Source organism: Microtus ochrogaster, chromosome 6, assembly GCF_000317375.1.
Source record: "Microtus ochrogaster isolate Prairie Vole_2 chromosome 6, MicOch1.0, whole genome shotgun sequence".
Taxonomy (NCBI): domain Eukaryota; kingdom Metazoa; phylum Chordata; class Mammalia; order Rodentia; family Cricetidae; genus Microtus; species Microtus ochrogaster.
Window position 1 is genome coordinate 19760943 of NC_022013.1, and position 18577 is coordinate 19779519.

Here is an 18577-nt window from a genome sequence, read left to right on the forward strand (position 1 = left end):
AAACTCTTCTATATTAGTACAGTGCAAACATCTTTCTGATTATAATGAAGAAAATCATTTGTTCATTATTCCCATTGTCTTAGACGCTGCTTTTACTACTGTCATGTTATCTGATCGTTTATCTAGTCAAGTCACATTAAACATCAGTGTGAAGTCAACTAACCCATTTTAAATGTAACAAAAATGCCCATGGCATTCTGGCTTTGCAGTCCTGATTACGAGTAGCCTTCACATACCAGCTCCTCCACACTCAGAGAGCAGGGACATGGCCGCCATTGCCTAAAGTTTACAGTCTCATCAGTGACATGCATTCGTTACAGGAACTAAGGAGGATGGCTCAGTGCCAAGTTCTTGCTGCGCAAACGTAAGGATCTGAGTTTGAATCCACATGTGTCATTGTACGCCCGTAATCTCCAGGCTGGGGCATGGAGACAGGGATCCTCGGAACTCCCTGCCCAGCCAGTCCAGTAAGCAAGCCCCAGGTTCAGGGAGAGATACTGTCTCATGAAATCAAGTGGAGTGTGAAGACACTTGACTTTGGGCTCTGTGTATGGACCTGCATATTATCCGTGAATATGTATAGTGCATTGCAGGGAGATTTGCTTAACTGTGCCATAAGTACTTTGTGTGCATTATCTTAATTTCTCATGGAAATCTTATGGGGTGAGTTCCTCATCCAGAATCATGAAGCTATTAAGCAGTGCAGCCATAATTCAAGTATCTGATGGTGCAGCTTATGCCTCAGAGCACCATACCATTGCCTCTGAAGTCGCCGCCAGTGGCATGGATATCGTTTGACTGCTCTTCCTTGGAAGGGGCTTGCTGCTTCATAGAATTAGAGAGCACGGGCCTGAGGTGAAGGGCTACTCCAGCTCAGTGAGGGCCAGTGGCCAGGCTGAACCAGGTATGCCGGAGTCTCCACAGGCATGGGTAGAACGTGCAGTGAGCATCGCCGCCTGGCTTGCCCTATCTGTCCCCTGCCAGCTGTCTCTGGAAGTGACATTGATTCTTTCTCCCACATGCTTCCAACATCGTTCATTATAAATCAGCTTGAAGGGAATGTGAGCAGGGAGCCAGGGCAACGGACAGGCCTTAGTTTGCTTGTATTCCTGGAGGTTCCATGAGTCTTCCATAAAAGCAGTAGGCCTTTGAAAACACACGGGCTTTAGGGCTAGGGAGGTGGCTTGGCTGCTAAAGCTCTTCTTGCACAGGCGTGAGAACCCCAGTCCAGATCCCCAGCACACAGGTAAAAACGGGGTGCAGCAGCACATGTCAGTCATCCTAGCAATGGCCTGGGGGATAGAATCAAGGGGATCCCTGGAGCTCATTAGTAAGTCAGCCTAGCCACACTAACAAGATGACTCAACCTCTGCGTGTGCACATGCACGGCCATGTATACATGCCTGTACACACTAACACACCCGCTCCCACCCCTGAAAGACCCATGCGTGTTCCCAGGGCTGTGAGTGTGAGCTGACCTCATTGTGCTTTAGGGCCTAACCATTATATTTGATTTCAAAAAATGGTAAATTTGATAGACAGGAGGATTATTGCTATATAAACTATTGAAAACTTTGGTACTATTCAAAAAATGATTTGCTAAAAATACTTTGCCATTGAATTCTGTTGTATTAGGAGTGGCGGGGCTGCGTCCCCAGCACCCCAGCTGCCTGCTATCTTAAGCCCCGAAATAATTACATGGAAACTGTATTCTTTTAAACACTGCTTGGCCCATTAGCTCTAGCCCTTACAGGCTAATTCTCATATCCTGATCAACCCATCTCCAATAATCTGTGTAGCATCAGTCTTACCAGGAAAGATTCAACATGTCTGACCTGGCAGCTTGCTTCATGGCGTCTGCCTGGGAGAGGGGAGCATGGCCTCTGCTCCAGAGAGCAGAGCTGTCGAGTCTGAGCTTACTTCCTCTTCCTCCCAGCATTCTGTTCTGTTTACTCCTCCCACCTATGTTCTAAACAATAAAATGGGCCAAGGCAGTTTCTTTATTAGCCAATGACCTTCCTCCATCAATTGAATTTGAAGTAGGCGAGAGGGCTACGGAAGAATGGAGGAACAAACTCTAGGGGTCTGCACGCAGATCTTCAGAAATAACCTTTCATTCTCTCACTGCTTTAAAGCAATAAAACCAAAGGTTAGATGAAAGCATTGAAGACCTGACTGACAGACACGCTGTGTGGATCCATCCTTAGAGGTGCAGACTCAGTTCTCCATCATCAGAGAGCCTTTGAGTTTTCCAGCCAGTGGCAAGAGGCTTACACACAAGGGAAGCATATCCTAGGATCAGGTGGCAGACTGCTTGCCTGGCATGCACAAAGCCCCAGGTTCGGTGCACAGCACCATGTAAACCAGGTGGTGTGTGCCTGTGGCCACAGCAAGCCTGTAACCTCAGCACACAGGAGAGGAGGCAAGAAGATCGGAAGTTCAAGGGAATCTTCAGCTGTGTAGAAAGACAGAGAGAATAAGAGAAGGATAATCAACAGATATCTACAATCACCTCGTATTGAGTAACTAGTTCATTGATAGAGAAAATCAGATTGGCAAACACTTCTGCAATATTGAAATACGGCCATCTTATTAGATTATTAGCATCACTCCTAAGGCAGTAACGATAGATCAGAGTGTCTGTGGCCTTACTGCATAGCTCCTGGGGCCACTGACATGATTTGAGGAGCCTACTGAAGAGCCAAATGCAACCTATCTCGTGTAAAAATTAATAGAAATGAGCCGGGCGGTGGTGGCGCACGCCTTTAATCCCAGCACTCAGGAGGCAGAGGCAGGCAGATCTCTGTGAGTTCAAGTCCAGCCTGGACTACAAGAGCTAGTTCCAGGACAGGAACCAAAAAAGCTACAGAGAAACCCTGTCTCAAAAATCAAAAAAAAAAAATTAATAGAAATGTCTATGTGCTGTGACAGCAAAGCCTGCTTCTGCACACGTGGCCCTGGCAGGTGAGTAGGTGACACATTCTTGATGGCCATTCTCCCGCCTTTTACATACTGGAAAGTCAGTAGGAAGTTTTTAAGCCTGTTTTTATTCTTTATTATGTTCACTGATGATTTACATGCATGTATGTTTGTGTGATGGCACCAGAAACCTTGGAGCTAGAGTTACAGACAGGCGTGAGCTGCCATGTGGGTGCCGAGGATTGAACCTGGGTCCTCTGAAAGATCAGCCGGTGCTCTTAGCTGCAGAGCTATTTCTCCAGCCCTCATATTTTTTCTTAAGTTTAATCTGTACCAGTTGACGATTTATCATGAATGTTAGCCTGGAGAACTTGATCAAAGGATGTTTTTGCCATATCATTCGTTTACATTTTTATTTTATTCACTATATATGTGTGGGGTGGTGCACACACACCACAGTGCAATTGTGGAAGTCAGAGGACAGTTTTCAGGACACTTTGATGCCCTCCTTGCTTTGTGGTATTTGAGGTCTGAGCTCGGGTCATCATTCTTGTTGGAAGAGTGCTTTTACCCTTAGCCTTTGTGCTGGCCCATAACACAAACCTTTCATTAAAACAAACAAAAACTAAAACACTGTCAAATAACATTGATAACCCATTCTAGGTACATTTTTTTTTTACTTGCTGTCAGCAATTTAAAAGGTGTTTATTCCTTCTGCCTGACCCATGACTTCCATGGTTGGCACTCATTATTCTGTGAATTAAAGGACAGTGGATTGTTTATGTCCTGTAAGCAAAAAGGATCGAGTTTCACACTGAAAACAAGAATGAAAGACAAGAATTGTATATTAGGCTTTTTAATATACTACTACCAGAATAAATCTGTAAGGGGAAATGGCGCAAGATGCAAGACGTTACACATCTTTGTGTGTAGCATACAAAGCTCAGGGTTTTACTGGTTCCGATTACCTGAGATTCTGACAGAAGAGAAGTAAGCAGCAGTGGGCTGGCCATGACGATTTGCTGGAAGATAAAAATGCTAATGATGAAGAAATCCCATGTACCATGATACCACCAGATAAATCTAAGTATGACGAGGAGAAAGAAGAGATGAGATTAAATCCAGAATTATAAATCAATCCTGCACTAGCTCGAGAGGCCCTCTATGGTTTAATGTATTGAGGAACATATTAAATGATGTCATTATAAAACAGTAGAATGGCTGTACCGAGGAAAACCATACTTCTAAGCAACTCACAGTTATCTATTTTATTAAATACATGTGGCATGTGTTTAGTTAGACTATTACATTTGTGACATTGGTTTCTTGTTTTGACTTTCCCCTGAGTTTATCTGGTGAAAGCATGAGAACTAACAAGAGATGGGAGAGAAAGTCATAGCTAAGGTCTGTTTAATGCACAGTGCAGGTTAGAAGCAGCTGCAGGCAACCTTCTAAGTGGGCAGGGAGGCTCCCTGAAGGTGTGCTATGCACCCTGTGGGGGAATAGCGGGAATCACCGGCCTTTGTGGCTTTGGTTTTGTTGCTCACATTTGAAATCTTAATCTTGCCATGGGCTTTTCGCTGTGCCTCCACACTGGCTTCTCAGGTGGTACCCACCAGCAGGAGGAAGGCTACCCCAAAGGAATTTCCTTAACGCCCACAGCACCTTAGTCACTGTCAGAAAAAGCCTTTCCAAGTTTGAGGAAACTTCCTTCAGGAGGGTAGCGCAAACCTCATTGTATTTACTTAATTTGACTCACAACAAAAGCTAGGGAGGACTGGAGACCTGATAAGGGGCCACTGGCGTGTCCCTATCCCCTGACAGACCAAAGGCTTGTTTGTGATTCTGAGTGTTGGGGGTTTGGCCAGTTATTTTTCACCTGGGAGATTTCTAGAAATTTAATCTTTAAATGAAAGAATAATAAAAGGAGACGCATTTCCTGATGTCTGTTAGACTTCTGCTTGCCAGGAGTTTTATTCCTAAGACTGCTTACTTCCATTTATCCACCGAGGAAGGATAGGACTGGATTTCTTTCTTTCCCCTTTCTCTCTCTCCTTCCCCCCTCTCTCTCCTCCCCCTCTCTGTCCCTTTCTTTTCTTTTAGAGGAGTAAAACTGAATTTATTAATATCTAAACTTTGAGCCCGTTTAGTTCCAAGGTCATTCTGCGTGGCTGAGACCTTGGGCCTTTTTGGAAGGGTATGGTTAGGCCATTCTCAGTTGCTTCAGTGAACTGAGGTCTGTTGGCTGGGTGGCCCCCTGTACTTTACCTATTGATGTCTGCCTTCGCCTTCTCCACTCTCTCCTCTCTGATCCCTTACCACTATTCTATACCTGCCTCTCTTCTCTCCAATTGAATGTTGTCTAGATTCCAGAATCCAGGTGGGTTCTCCTGCCAATGTCCTGGAGTTGTGTGTGATCCCCGCGAGGTGTGAGAAGGTGAAACACAAGAACGGCCCACAGGCTTATGCCCTTTCCCTTCTTTTCACTCATTTTTTCCCCTCCCCTGGCTGCTTCACAGGGGGCCCTCTAAGGTGGCCCAAACTTTCCAAGGGGACACCTGCTGTGGCTCCAAATGACACCCTGTAGTCCCTGATGCACCTTCTCTATACTCTGTCCCTTGCAGGGAACGTGACAGGAAACAGCAATTCCACGTTCATCTCTAGCGGGCAGGTGATGAACTTCAAGGGCGACATCATCGTGGTGTACGTCAGCCAGACCTCGCAGGAGGGCCCGGGCCCCACGGAACCGGAGCCGGAGCCGGATCCCGTGGGCCGCCCGGTGCAGGAGGAGACGCTGGCGCGCAGAGACTCCTTCGCGGGCACGGCTCCACGCTTCCCCGACGCGTGTGCCACCGGGGCCGGGCTCCAGGAACAGGGCACGTGCGAGACCAAGGACGGGACATCGCGGCCGGTGCAGGAGCAGGGCGCGGCGCAGGGCTCACGCCGTATCCTGGGCTCCGGACAATGTGCAGAATGACCCCCGAGTTCTCTGCCTGCCCTGGGCGCAGAGCACCAGGGCTTTCACTAAACAGATGTGTCCTGGCTGTTCACCGCGCACCTCCTCGCAGGGGCAGGCTGCTGGTGTGGTGGCGAAGCCCCTCACTTCCCGTGCCTCTCCCATTTGGTGTCATTCAGATTGGCCTCTTTTTTTTTTTTTTTTTTTTTTTTTTTTTTTTTTTTTTTGTGGCAACGTTGGTGTCCTGCCTTATTGAGGTCTGTACCCCACCCTAGTATTTATATTTCACTTGCTTTTGTAGTGTGCTTCTTGATGCTGTCTCTTCTTTCTGCCTCGACTATTTAAGGGTTTTTGTTTTGTATTTTATTTTTGACAATTCTGAAGGTGCTGTCTCCTTTACACTATTTTGCACTCCGTCCTCCAGTGACGGTCTGGCGAGGGCTTCTGCCCGTGTCCCTCTAAGCACTTTGGGAATAGGCCAGATGTGTAAAGCTGGGGACCGAAGTGCAAGAAATGAGTAGAGGGACTTTTATTTTCTGAAAATATTCTGTGTTTCGGTTTTTTCCTCAAAAGAAGGGAGACCCTGCCCCTCAACAACAACAAGCAAGGTTGTCAGATTGTATAGCTAGATCCTTGAGAACTAAGTTCAGGGTAGGTGGCCTTGTTTTGTACCTGTTTTGTTTTGTTTGTTTCTTGTTTTGTTTTCTTTTGCCACAGTGACAGGTACTTGGCCACTAAATCTCAAAAAAAAAAAATCCTAGCCTTTGTGGTTTGGCATTCTTAATTTTAAATGATTTAAGTGCTGTCTAGAAAATGTGGAAAAGGTGAATAGAACATGGGACCAAAGGAAAAAAAAGAAGGTGCCAGGGAAATTCAAGGAAGAATGTTGCTGGGCAGCGGTGGCGCACGCCTTTAATCCCAGCACTCGGGAAGCAGAGGCAGGTGGATTTCTGTGACTTCGAGGCCAGCCTGGTCTACAAGAGCTAGTTCCAGGATAGACACCAAAGCTACTGAAAAACCCTGTCTCTGGGAGAAAAAAAAGCCCCTTTCCCCCAAAAGAAAAGAAGAAAAGAAAGAATAAAGTTGCCATGCTGATGTGCGTAGTCTCTTTCTACAGAAGAATGTCAGAAATATATTCAGGCAGCAGGTCTTTTCTTCCACAGTATTTGTGCATGAGTAATTCAGTTTTATGGAAGTAAAAAACAGTCCTGTGTGTGTGTGTGTGTGTGTGTGTGTGTGTGTGTGTGTGTTTGTGTGTGTCGCTCGTGCATTTAAATTACAGACCAGGAGATCTAGAGAGTTGGTTTGCCGTTAAGAAGACTGAGAGCCTGAATTCAGTACCCAACCCTCCTGGGCAGCCCACAGCTACTGTAACTCCAGCTCCAAGCTTCCACAGGCAACTGCACACATGTGTATATATACACACACAAAATAAATTTAAATTTCCATGACGTGACTGTAAGAAAATTAATCATGCTACAGTGATTTTCTTTTGGCGTGGCCCTTTTGCAACGAAGCAGTTAAGACTGAAATTGGCCACTGGGGTGGGTTTACCACGAGAGCCGGTTCTCAGATACTCCAGAAGGGCTAAAGCAAGCACTTAAGCAAATTGCACGCAGCTTTGTAATCTGAGAGGTTATGGGCCTGTTAATAAGGGCCATCGTACAGCCACGAATACCCAGCTGAACAGAAGGCCCATCCATCGCCGGTGTCTTTCCTCTGACTGCAGTTCCCCTGCGTCACAGCAGTTGGTTGTGATTTGAATGCAGAAGCAGAGAATGGCTCTGTAACTCATGGGCTCTTTCTCCGCCATAAGGAGCTGCGGGAAATAAGAGCAGGGCTGGGATGTGCAGCGATCGAAGTCTGTTAATCTCCTTCCGAAGAGAGATGCGACTCAATTCAACAAAACAGTCACACCTTTTAGTGTGGAATGTATTAAATGAACTCCACAAAGTGGGGTGCAGAGCTAACACCCACATGCACTGTGACTCTCAGGGTTTCTCTGGACTGACTTCACCTCTATACTTCCATTCTTCCCCATACAAAGCCAATAATAATAACTTAACATCATTTTCCCACCCAGAGATATCAACAGGATGCTTCAGTGAAGTTAAAGTACCTTGAACTCCTAAAATCAAAGTACTAAGGGCATTAAGAATCTATTTTGTGGCAGGGGAGGGGGTGGATACGGTTCCCCACAGTGATCCCTGCTAATGTTGCTATATTGGTTCAAAGCCAATTGAATGACAGGAAAAACATGATGAAAACAGATATATGCATGTGTGTAGTCAAATGTTTCTGACAGGTATAAACAATATAATGAACAAATGTTTCAATGGCATGGTCAAGAGACCACTAAACCTTTATTTGTCCATAAAAGATAATTTTTCATGTCTTGCTAAAACAAAGCTCATTACAGAAATTATGATTCAGTCAGGCATGATGGTACACTCCTTCAGTCCCAACACTAGGGAGGCAGAAGCAGGCAGATCTCTGAGTTCAAGGCCATTGTGGTCTGGTGTTGTTCCTTAGGATGCTGTCTTATGACTTGAGACAGGGTTTCTCATCGACCTGGAACTAGCTGTTTCAGCCTGGCTGGCCAGTGAGTCGGCAAGCCCCAGAGAGCCGTTCTACGGCACTGAGCTTACAAGCCCAAGTACTTCCTACGTCTGGCTTTTTGCAGGTGTCTTAAAGAGAGAACTCAGGTTATCTCGTATGTACCAACTGTCTCCCAGTTTTAAACCAGCTCTTCGTGACATGCTTGGCAAAGGGGTAAACTTGGGCAGAGGTCTGTTTTCAGTGGAAGAATTGTGATGTTGAAATGTTTTTCCTTGATGGTCTGATGGCATGCGTCCTCCAGTCCACTGTCCACTGACTGAGGCTATGGGGACACTGCACACGAGGTGTATAACTTGCTTTGCAGTTGGGGATGAAGAACTGCTTTATATAGGAAACTTTGAATGCTTGGACCCTGAGTGACCAGAGAAAGATCCAAAGAGCTGGAGAGCCAAGACCTAAGGAGGACAGATGGTCAAAGGGAGCTGCGGGAAGGCTCTCTGTGGGCTTCCTGAGCCCTAGGGCAGTGATGATGAGCAGGCTACCGCCCACTACTAGTGTCTTACCAGAAAAGAGGGGGAACTTGACACTGGGTGATGGAGTGTCCAGGGGCAGGCCCAGCAAGAGTCTCGCTGGCGTCAGGGAAGCTGAGCTCAGTAAATTCTGGAATCCTTGATAACAGACATATAGAAGCCACACCACGTAACTGCTTTTCCAGATCCCTAAGGTGACAGGGTCACATGCATGACCTCAGTGTCTACTGACGCCCTCCACCATGCCTGCCTTTGGCTTCGCCGAGCTTGGCTCTGTCTCTCTTTCTCCTTCCTCCAGCTATTTGGGGTTGTTCTTGGCCAACAGTACCCTTCAATTCCCCTTAGTAAATTTAACAGTCAGAAATACTTCTCAAGGTAAAGGAAATAAAAATTTAAAAAGCTTCAACAAGATTATCTATAGCAAGAAGGTAAAATCACCTATCCTGTAACTTGTAGCTTCATTCTGGCCAAAGAGCTGGTGACACAACCCTTTGTCTATGTGAGGGAACACAGACCGGCATTTCCAGTCGGCCCCACTGAAGGCTCATCTATGCAGGTGCCTGGCTTTCTGTCTGTGTTGGGAGAAGACAGCAGTCCAGCAGTTGTGGGGAGAACCCCAGGTGAAGTGCAGCCCCGTCAAACCCAAGTTCTCACAGCACTTTCTCTCGCTGCCCCTCTGATGCCTGTCTGCTCCTAGACCCAGAAGTCTTTCTTCCTGAGTCAGACCACGTATCTGGGACGAGCTCTGCCACCCACCACAGACACCTAGCCATTTCTGAAACTGGGACAGAGGGACACACCCTTCTACAAACATCTGGCAGGACTGTGGCACCTAACCCAAGTGCTGTTCCCTGCTACTGACGTGTACATAGAGGCTATCTAACTTCTCATCATCTTGTCCTGAGAGCCAACAGTTAAAATGGGCCCTATTGGTCTTTCTGTCATAGCCAAGACCAGCAAAGAGAGTAAATACCCACATGTGGTCGAAGGACTGCGTTGTTTTCATCTAAAGTGTCTCTCCACGTGCAGGAAGAGTAACAAAGTGGCGATCAGTGCAGACGAGGTTATAGTAGAGAAGCAAACCACTGTGAGAGGGGATTGGAGTCCAGTCAAAACTTTCAGTGTGGCTCGGGATTCTGGATAAAATGTTTACCTTGCATGCATGAGTTCCATCCCCAGAACCCAGGTAGAATAAAGCCAGGAGTGGGCTCTTGTAGTCATACTGCTGGGGAGACAAAGATTGGCCAAACCCTGGACCATTGGTCAGCTAGCATAGTCTACCTGGTAAGTTCAGACTTCAAATGAACGATCTGGCCTTAAAAAGGTAGATAGCCCCTGAAGAATGGCACCCAAGGCCTCCTGTTAAACACACACACACACACACACACACACACACACACACACACACACTCACACACAAAACCCCACACACAAAGCTGTCACCGTACTAAAGCTCAAGAGCAAGGAGGCAGAATGTGAAGGCTCTGTGAGCACTAAATTCCCAAGAGAACCCACATTCTAATGCTGAGGCTCTTAAGGCCACCTTTTAGGGCAGAGGAGCGACACAGCTTTATTTATTTTATTTTATCTTTCTACTGATTTTGGTGATCTATTTCAATAGCTAAGAAGTTGTGAGAATTTATATTTTAGCCTTTTATTTACTACATCTGTGGACAAATAAACATTTTTAGCATCAACTCCCTATAGAGTTTCTTAAATAAAGAGGAAGCTCAGCCTATTCGGTTACAGTTTTCTGAGTTCTGACACAATGTAGCAGTGTGCTGAGCACCATCACAAACAAGACACAGGATGGTTGCAGCACCCTGCACCCCTTGAGTGAGGAGATCCTCCTCCCATCGCCACCCCCATGCCACAGCCCTCTGTTTTTTGTTCCTGCATTCTTCTATGATTGGGAGAGTTGGAAGCCCTTCGAGTTGGACTGCTTCCAGAGGAGTGCCACTGCCGTCCGTGGGTCCATCCGAGTTGTTGGGCACATCCTAATCCACTCCTCTTCACTGATAAAACAAGCTTTTATCCAGTTAGACTGTTATAGAGTTTTACTCACTGACATGTAAAGTTCTTTTCTGTTGGAGACAATAACCAATTATTGTCTATCTCTAAAAACTGTTGTGGACATGGAATGGGATTTCATTTCTCTTGGGTAAGCATTAGGGGTGAGATGGTGAAGTCATGTGCTAAATATATTATACTTTATAAGAAACCTCATTCTGTTTTCTAAAGTGTCTACAGGATTTGGCATTCCCATCAGCAATGGTGATAGGCTGGGTTGCTCCACATCCTTAGCACTTACATCGTCAGCCCTTTGGGTGTTTGTTTTTATATTAGCCATTCTAATTGGCATGTAGTATCTGAGCATGCTCCAACTTGCAGGCTGGGACTTAGCATATTTTCATATTTGCTCACCCTGCCGTCTTTATCCCTAAACTGAGTGTGTTCAGATCTTTCAGCAATGGTAACTTGTTTTCCTACTGACTTTGTATGTGCTTGGGATTTATCTCCCCAGCACTTCTTGGTGACCTTTAAAGTCCTGTTATTTACTGAACACAAAAGTACATAGGTTTGTAAAACTTGTCTAATTTTTATTGGAAAAAAATTTCAATCATGTTTTCCCCTCTCCCAATTCCTCTCAAATCCTACCCAGCCAACTTTATGTTCTTCAAAAAAAATCAAAACTAGGGCTGGAGAGATGACTCAGTGGTTAAGAGCACTGACTGCTCTTCCAGAGGTCCTGAGTTCAGTTGCCAGCAACCACATGGGGGCTCACAACCATCTAGAATGGGATTTGGTGCCCTCTTCTGAAATAAAGGCATACGTGCAAATAGAATACTCATATACATAAAATAAACAGGTAAATCTTTAAAAAAAAAAGAATAAAAATCCTTCCTGGACCAAAATATTCCTTTAGAACTGGAGGGATGGCTCAGCAGTTAAGAGCTGTGCTCTTTCAGAGGTCCGGGGTTCAGTTCTTAGCACACGGCAGCTCACAACTGCCTGTAAATCCAGTTCCAGGGGACCCAACACCCATGGCAAAACACAAATTAATTAATTTAAAAAATATTTTAAAAAATCAAAACACACAAGCACAAGACCAATAAGACAAAAAAAAAGTCCAAACAAAGCAAAATGAGACAAAATACCCATAAAAAAATAGCACTGAGTTTGTTTTGTGTTGGGGAATTTCCCTGGGCATGGGCCTGCCATAGACTGTGGTTGACTTATCCAGTGAGACTCCATTGGCGAAAACTGATTTTCCTTTGCCAGTGGGTAACGATTTCAAATGTCTTCCTGGTTAGGGGTGGGACCCCCATGTCCATTTCCCCCTCTCACTGCTGGGACCCCAGTGTGGCTTCAACCTGTGCAGGCCACAGTCACTGTGACTGCATACATGCGTCCTGTGCAGGTCACAGTCACTGTGATTACATACATGAAACCTGTGCAGACCACAACCACTGTGACTGCATACATGCGTCCAGTGCAGGCCACAGTCACTGTGACTGCATGCATGCGTCCTGTGCAGGCCACAGTCACTGTGCCTGCATGCATGTGTTGGTTTAGCAGTGTTGGTCACTCCCATCAAATCTGTGCCATGTACACCCGGATGTCTTGCAGTCCGGTCACTGCTGTGGCTCACAGGGGCCAGTAGCTGGGCAAGGTTGATGACTAGGTTTCTTCTCCAGTAGCCTGTAGAGTGCTTTCCAATCCCCTGAGTGCTGGTCATGGAATGAAGCTTCTGCTTAGGCGCCAGCTCTGGGTTTAAAGAGACATTAGTGTTGTCGTCATCACTAGGGCCTTACCATAAGGATGCAGAGAGCAATCGGTGGTCTTGGCAATCGCCTGTGATCTTTTTATTTTATGTGTTACTTGGTCTTTATCCTTTGTAACTTTTAGTATCTTTTCTATGTTCTATAAATTAGTTTCTTCTCCAGTAGCCTGTAGAGTGCTTTCCAATACCCTGAGTGCTGGTCATGGAATGAAGCTTCTGCTTAGGCGCCAGCTCTGGGTTTAAAGAGACATTAGTGTTGTCGTCATCACTAGGGCCTTACCATCAGGATGCAGAGAGCAATCGGTGGTCTTGGCAATTGCCTGTGATCTTTTTATTTTATGTGTTACTTGGTCTTTATCCTTTGTAACTTTTAGTATCTTTTCTATGTTCTATAAATTAGTGTTTTGATTATTATGTGGTACTATCTAATTGGTGTTCTGTATGTTTCTTATATCTTGACAGACACCTCCTTCTTTTGAGGGGGAAATTTTTCTTTTATCATTTTACTGAAAATATATCCTATATCTTGGACCTGTGTTTCTTCTCCTTCTCTCTCCCTATTATTCATAGGTTTGGTATTTTCATAGTGTCTCAGTTTTCTGGATGTTTTTGCCTGAATTTTTTTTATTTTAGATTTACCATTTTCTTTGACTTTGCTATCCATTCCTTCTGCCTTGTCAGCACCTGAAATTCTCTTTTCCTTGTCTTGTACTCTGTTGGCAAGACTTACCTCTGAGGTTTTTGTTTGCCATCGTAAGTTTTTCATTTCCAGTTTTACTTTAGTTTTGGTTTTCTTTAGTGATTCTGTATCTACTTTCAGGCCCTAAAATGTTTTCATTATTTCATTCCAGTGTTTGTTCATGTTTTCCTAGTCTTTATGGAGGGACTTATTCATTTCCTCATTAAGGTCTTTGAACATACCCATAATATTTTGAAGTCCTTATCTTGTGCCTCAGCTAAATTGCAGAGACTGGGGTCTTATGATGGGGTTGCTGGCTTCTGAAGGAGGCATGTTGTCGTGACTGTTCACATTTGTGTTTTTGTACTGCGATCTCAGCATCTAGAATTACAACATTTTACATGTTTCTTGGTGTAGACATCAGATCGTGCCTTTGTTGGGTGGGGACTCTGTTCTTTGTTTCTGTTGTCTACTCTGGATCCAGCGTTAGTGTGGTGGCTACAGGGTTCCTGGTAGAGAATGCTCCAAGGTCCAGGGGTCAGTGGGTGTCACAGAGGGATGGAGATAGGCTAGAAGCAAAGACTGAAAGGGCAGCAGGAAAGACTTAGGTCTGCACCTACAGACAGAGTTGCCAGGGAATCAAAAGGTGTCCATTTTGAAGGCAAAGAAGCCACGTGAAAAGCAAATTCGAAGGTTTCAGCACATTTTGTAAACAACATCCACTATTAGGAAAAACTAAAACTTTACAACTTTTCATTCTTTAGAAATGTATGTTCTGGGTGTGTACTCCAATAGGTTATTTTTTTTTTTTTAGAGTAAATACTTCCACAATTAAATCTCTTTTCACAGCCTCGGAGTCCTGCTTGCTATGTGGAATCTCGCAGCCTGTTACCACCTCTGAGACATGGCAGTCTCCTTTCTCAGAGACCCATCCGTTTGTGGTGACCTGTGAATTTGTAATGAGCATGTTTATATAAAAATCTTTCGCTGGTTGATGAAGCATAACATGTCCTTTTATTATCTTCTCTCTTCACTGTTATATATACTGAGAGTAATATGATAATAAGATGGTGATAGATGAGGGGAAAATAAAATTAAATCAAAATGGTATCATCTTCTAACCCTGGAAATGGACAGAGTAAGTGCATTCAGTCTGTTTTATTGTCATGAGAAAACTTGCTTAGTTACATAGATCTACAGGTAGTTGGTGCTCAAAGGCCTGGGGCATAGTGGGAGATTTTGTGTCCTGGCAAAAGTCCCCCACTGTTGTCACATTGGTCTGCAGAGATGGTGTGGGAGATGTGGAGACCAGACTGTATGCAAGGCTGGGGGTCCCCACTAAGAGGGTCCCAAGGCCAGGCTTGGTGGTGCACTCAGGAAACAGAGTTAGGAGGATCTCCATGAGTTTAAGCCCAATCTGATCTACACAGGGAGTTCCAGGACAGCCACGGTTACATAGATACCCTGTCTCAAAAAAGGGGATGTTCCTGGAGGGGCCTTTCTAAATGAGCTTCCCAGGCAGGGAAGGGCACTGAACTGAAGTTCCCCAAGATGGCACCTAGATTGGTGGCCTGATAGGAAGTTAGGAGGTGAAGAGTCAAGCCACGCCACCATGACTCAGCTTGGCAGACCATTGCGGAGCTGTAAGGTCAGTGGAGTTGTAGCTCTGAAGGCCAAGCTGCCCCTTGGCAGCAGGTAAGTGTCCATGGGGTCTGAGGATAAGTGGATGCTCAGCAAAGACCAAAGGCCCCAGCTGGAGGGCCATAGGGCACTGCTGTGACCATCAGTCTTTTTGTGCCTTAGGAGAACATGTGCCCTGTGGAGTCATCAAGGGTTCTAATGACTGGAACAAAAGCATTAGATATGCCGTATCTGCAGGCTCTGCACTTAACAGGGAAACTGAAGATACTTTGTTTATCAGCTAATGACGTAGACCAGGCCAGAGATGGGCAAATGTGAGGAAAAGAAAGGTCAGGGCATTCCGCATATGGCTACAGTCACTGCTGCCAAGAGTGCCTATTCTTTTTCTGTGGTTGAAGAGAAGGTTTCTATTGTAGATGTGAAGGAGGGAACATTCAGAGGCATCCGGAAGAGTCTACAGCAGGGAAAGAAAATAACAGACTGAATATGGCTGGCAGACTGAACCAGGCCCTGAGAGGAGAGAGCAGGGGGGGGGGGGGGCGGCGAGTGAGAGAGAAAGAGAAGAGAGACGGGCAAGAAAGGAGACCAAAAGAGACCCAAAAGAACCAAGAAAGCCAAGAGAGCCAAGAACAAGAGGATGTATTCGTGAAAAGACAAAAATGAAACTGATCATAGCACTCCCTGTTCAAAACCCAGTGCTCCCCATTGACTTTGGAACACAGGCCAAACTATGCGGTATTCTTAAAGACCCTTCACCCATGGCTGCATCTCACCCAACTCCCCTCACCTTCCATGGCATGATCTCCTTTCTCACCTCCAGGGGAAATGTCATTTTCTCTTATTACAGTCCTCTTCAGCACTTAAATCCAAAATGTGCCTCACTCAACACTTAGCAGGGCACCCGCCTTCTCTCTCCCCCAGAGCGGCTCAGGCCCATTGAAAAGGAGTGACCCAGGAACTTTCCCTTCACAAAATGCATTCCAAATGACAATGGCCAGCTTACTTTAGAGTAGGCATGTGTCCCCCACACCCGGCCACCACGGCACACCTAGCTGCTACCGTACTCAGCAGTCCCGCAGCACTCTGTGTATGGCAATGTCCAATCAATACATGATGCATGACCGAACGCAAATGATGTTACGAACCCTCAGCAAGGCTCTCCAACAAGAGAATGTTTCTATGGCGTTCAAAGTCTGGCCTTCACGTGGTGATGACTTTGAGGTGGTTTCATCACAGCGGTGCCCATCTCATCAACGGATTAACCCACTTTGAGTGCGTAGCTGAGTGGATTATTGGGAGGGCGCGATCACCAAGGGCATGCTGTTAAAGGGTCTGTCTTGTTTCCATTCTTTCCCAGAGATCATGACGCGTGTCCTTATCCACCACACCGACTTCCACCATCATAATATGCTTTGCTTCGGGTCCAGGTCAATGTAGCCTAAAACAAGGTCGAGACGTTGTCGGTAAGCTTGTTTATTCCCTGTACTTTGTCACAGTAATGAAGCTGACAATCTCATGGCCGGTTAACGTCCGCAGCATATGGTTTCTCACTGAGTTTCACAAAAGGTCCACTCGCAGCCACAATGGTTTAAAGGAAAGATCTGAGCGCTGAATGACCAGGCAAGCTAAAGAAAACAAAACTAAGGAGGCCCCATGCAGGTGAGGCCAAGGCAGTGTCTGTGAAGAAGGTAACACAGGGCAGACTGAAACAGAAGACTATTGCAGGATCCTCTAAGACAAAACCAGCAGGGAGCGGACAGAGCGGACGGACCCCGCCCACCCCGTCACTGCCACTTCTGAGTTCCCGAATGGAGTCCCTCTAGGTCAGAAGGGCTAAGAGTTGATCATTCTAAAAAACAAATTGTTCATGAGCACAGTTTTATACCAACAGATCTCCAAAAGGCCCAAGAAGGAAAACAAAAACCTGAGATGCTTTAGGGGGACAGGAAACGTCAACGTGACACAAGCTAAAGTCACCTGAAAGAACGGAACCTCCACTGAGAAAATGCTTCCATGAGGTTGGGTTGTAGGCGGGCCTATAGGACATTTTCTTAATTAGTGATTGATGGGAGGGAAGCCCATTGTAGGCAGTGCCATCCCTGGGCTGATAGTCCTGGGTTCTGTAAGAAAGGAGCCCGAGCAAGTCATGAGGAGCAAGCCACTAAGCAGCTCTCCTCCATGGCCTCTGCATCAGTTCCTATCATCTCCAGGTTCCTGTCCTGACTTTCTTCAGTGATGAGCAGTAATATGAAAGCATAAGCCAAATAAGCTCTTTCTTCCCCAAACCATTGCTTTGATCATGGCATTCCATCCCAGTAATGAAAACCCTATCTAAGACATGAAATAAGAGAAAATCAACAACAACAGCAAAATCCAATCTTGGGCTACAGACAAGGACTCCTGATGATTGCTCCTGAAATTCATTTCTATAAAAAGATGATATGGATTTCCCCCTTTCCAGCACCAAGGTCAAGCGTAGGTCCACATACAGCGACAAAGGGGGGAATAGCCCCACTCATAATAGCTGAGAGGTATTGGCCTATTACTGCTGGATATGTGCTTCAGGGCCTTGTAGAATTTATAAGAGCAATCATGTGAAGAACAGTCGTGAGAAGGGAGCTCTTTAAAACCAAGAAGACAAATACAAGCCTTGTGGTTGCCTGGGGGACTCATTGTATCCAGGCATACAAGGTTGGTATGGACAGTGAACAAATGTCCATGGCAAGAGGGATGGACATTGGCCACTATTCTCTAAGAACACTGTAGTCAGCCTTGCGTATCTGTCAATCATACATACTGTCTCATGATCAAGCAGGCAAAGTAGCCACCGAATGGTTGTTCTTTTATGAAGCAGAAAAGGGACTGTCCCTCTCCTCTGTAGATGTGCCTCCCCCAAGCCTGTTTATATCAAGTATTTTAATTTAATCTCTGTTTTTATTTGAGATAAGATTTCACTATGTAGCCTTGGCTAGCCTGTTACTCAGCTATGTAGACCAGGCTGACCTCAAACACATAAAGACCCGCCTGTTTCTTCGTCCTGAGTTCTGGGATGAAGGGTGTGTGCCACCACTTTCTGGCTGTATGTGGCATTTTAATGAAAGTTTACTTAGCATTGCAATAATACCCATGAGGTCTCAAAATGACTCATTTTTAAAAATCACTTTTACTGAATCAGTATCATTTACATATAGTAAAATTTGCCTTTTTGAGGTCTGCACTTCTGTGGATTCTGACTAATATATGGAGTCCTAGCACCACCAAGACAAGACAGGACATTCCACCACAGCAGAGGGCTCCCTCCTGCTCCTCGGTAGTCAGTTGCCTCCTCTGCTGCCACACCTGGCAGTAGTGACCTGTTCTCTATTTCTGTGGCTGGGCTTTGTTTGCCCTGCTATCCAGATGGAGTGTGGCCACGTGGGTCTGACTCCTTCCACTTAATGCAATGTGTGTTTTTTGCATGTTATCTCTATTTGTTCCAGTTTTATTACCTAGTAGTGCTGTTCGGGTCT

General features: G+C 45.6%; 1 protein-coding gene across 1 annotated transcript in view; it reads left to right on the top strand.

The window, feature by feature from the left end:
- Positions 1–6072, top strand: part of Tnfrsf11a (TNF receptor superfamily member 11a) — an 89558-nt gene extending 83486 nt beyond the window's left edge. Inside the window, exon 13 of the mRNA XM_026779778.1 lies at positions 5544–6072. Coding sequence (XP_026635579.1) covers positions 5544–5896 — 353 coding nt within the window. The 3' untranslated portion in view covers positions 5897–6072. The remainder of the gene's footprint in view (positions 1–5543) is intronic.
- The last annotated feature ends 12505 nt before the right edge of the window (positions 6073–18577 follow it).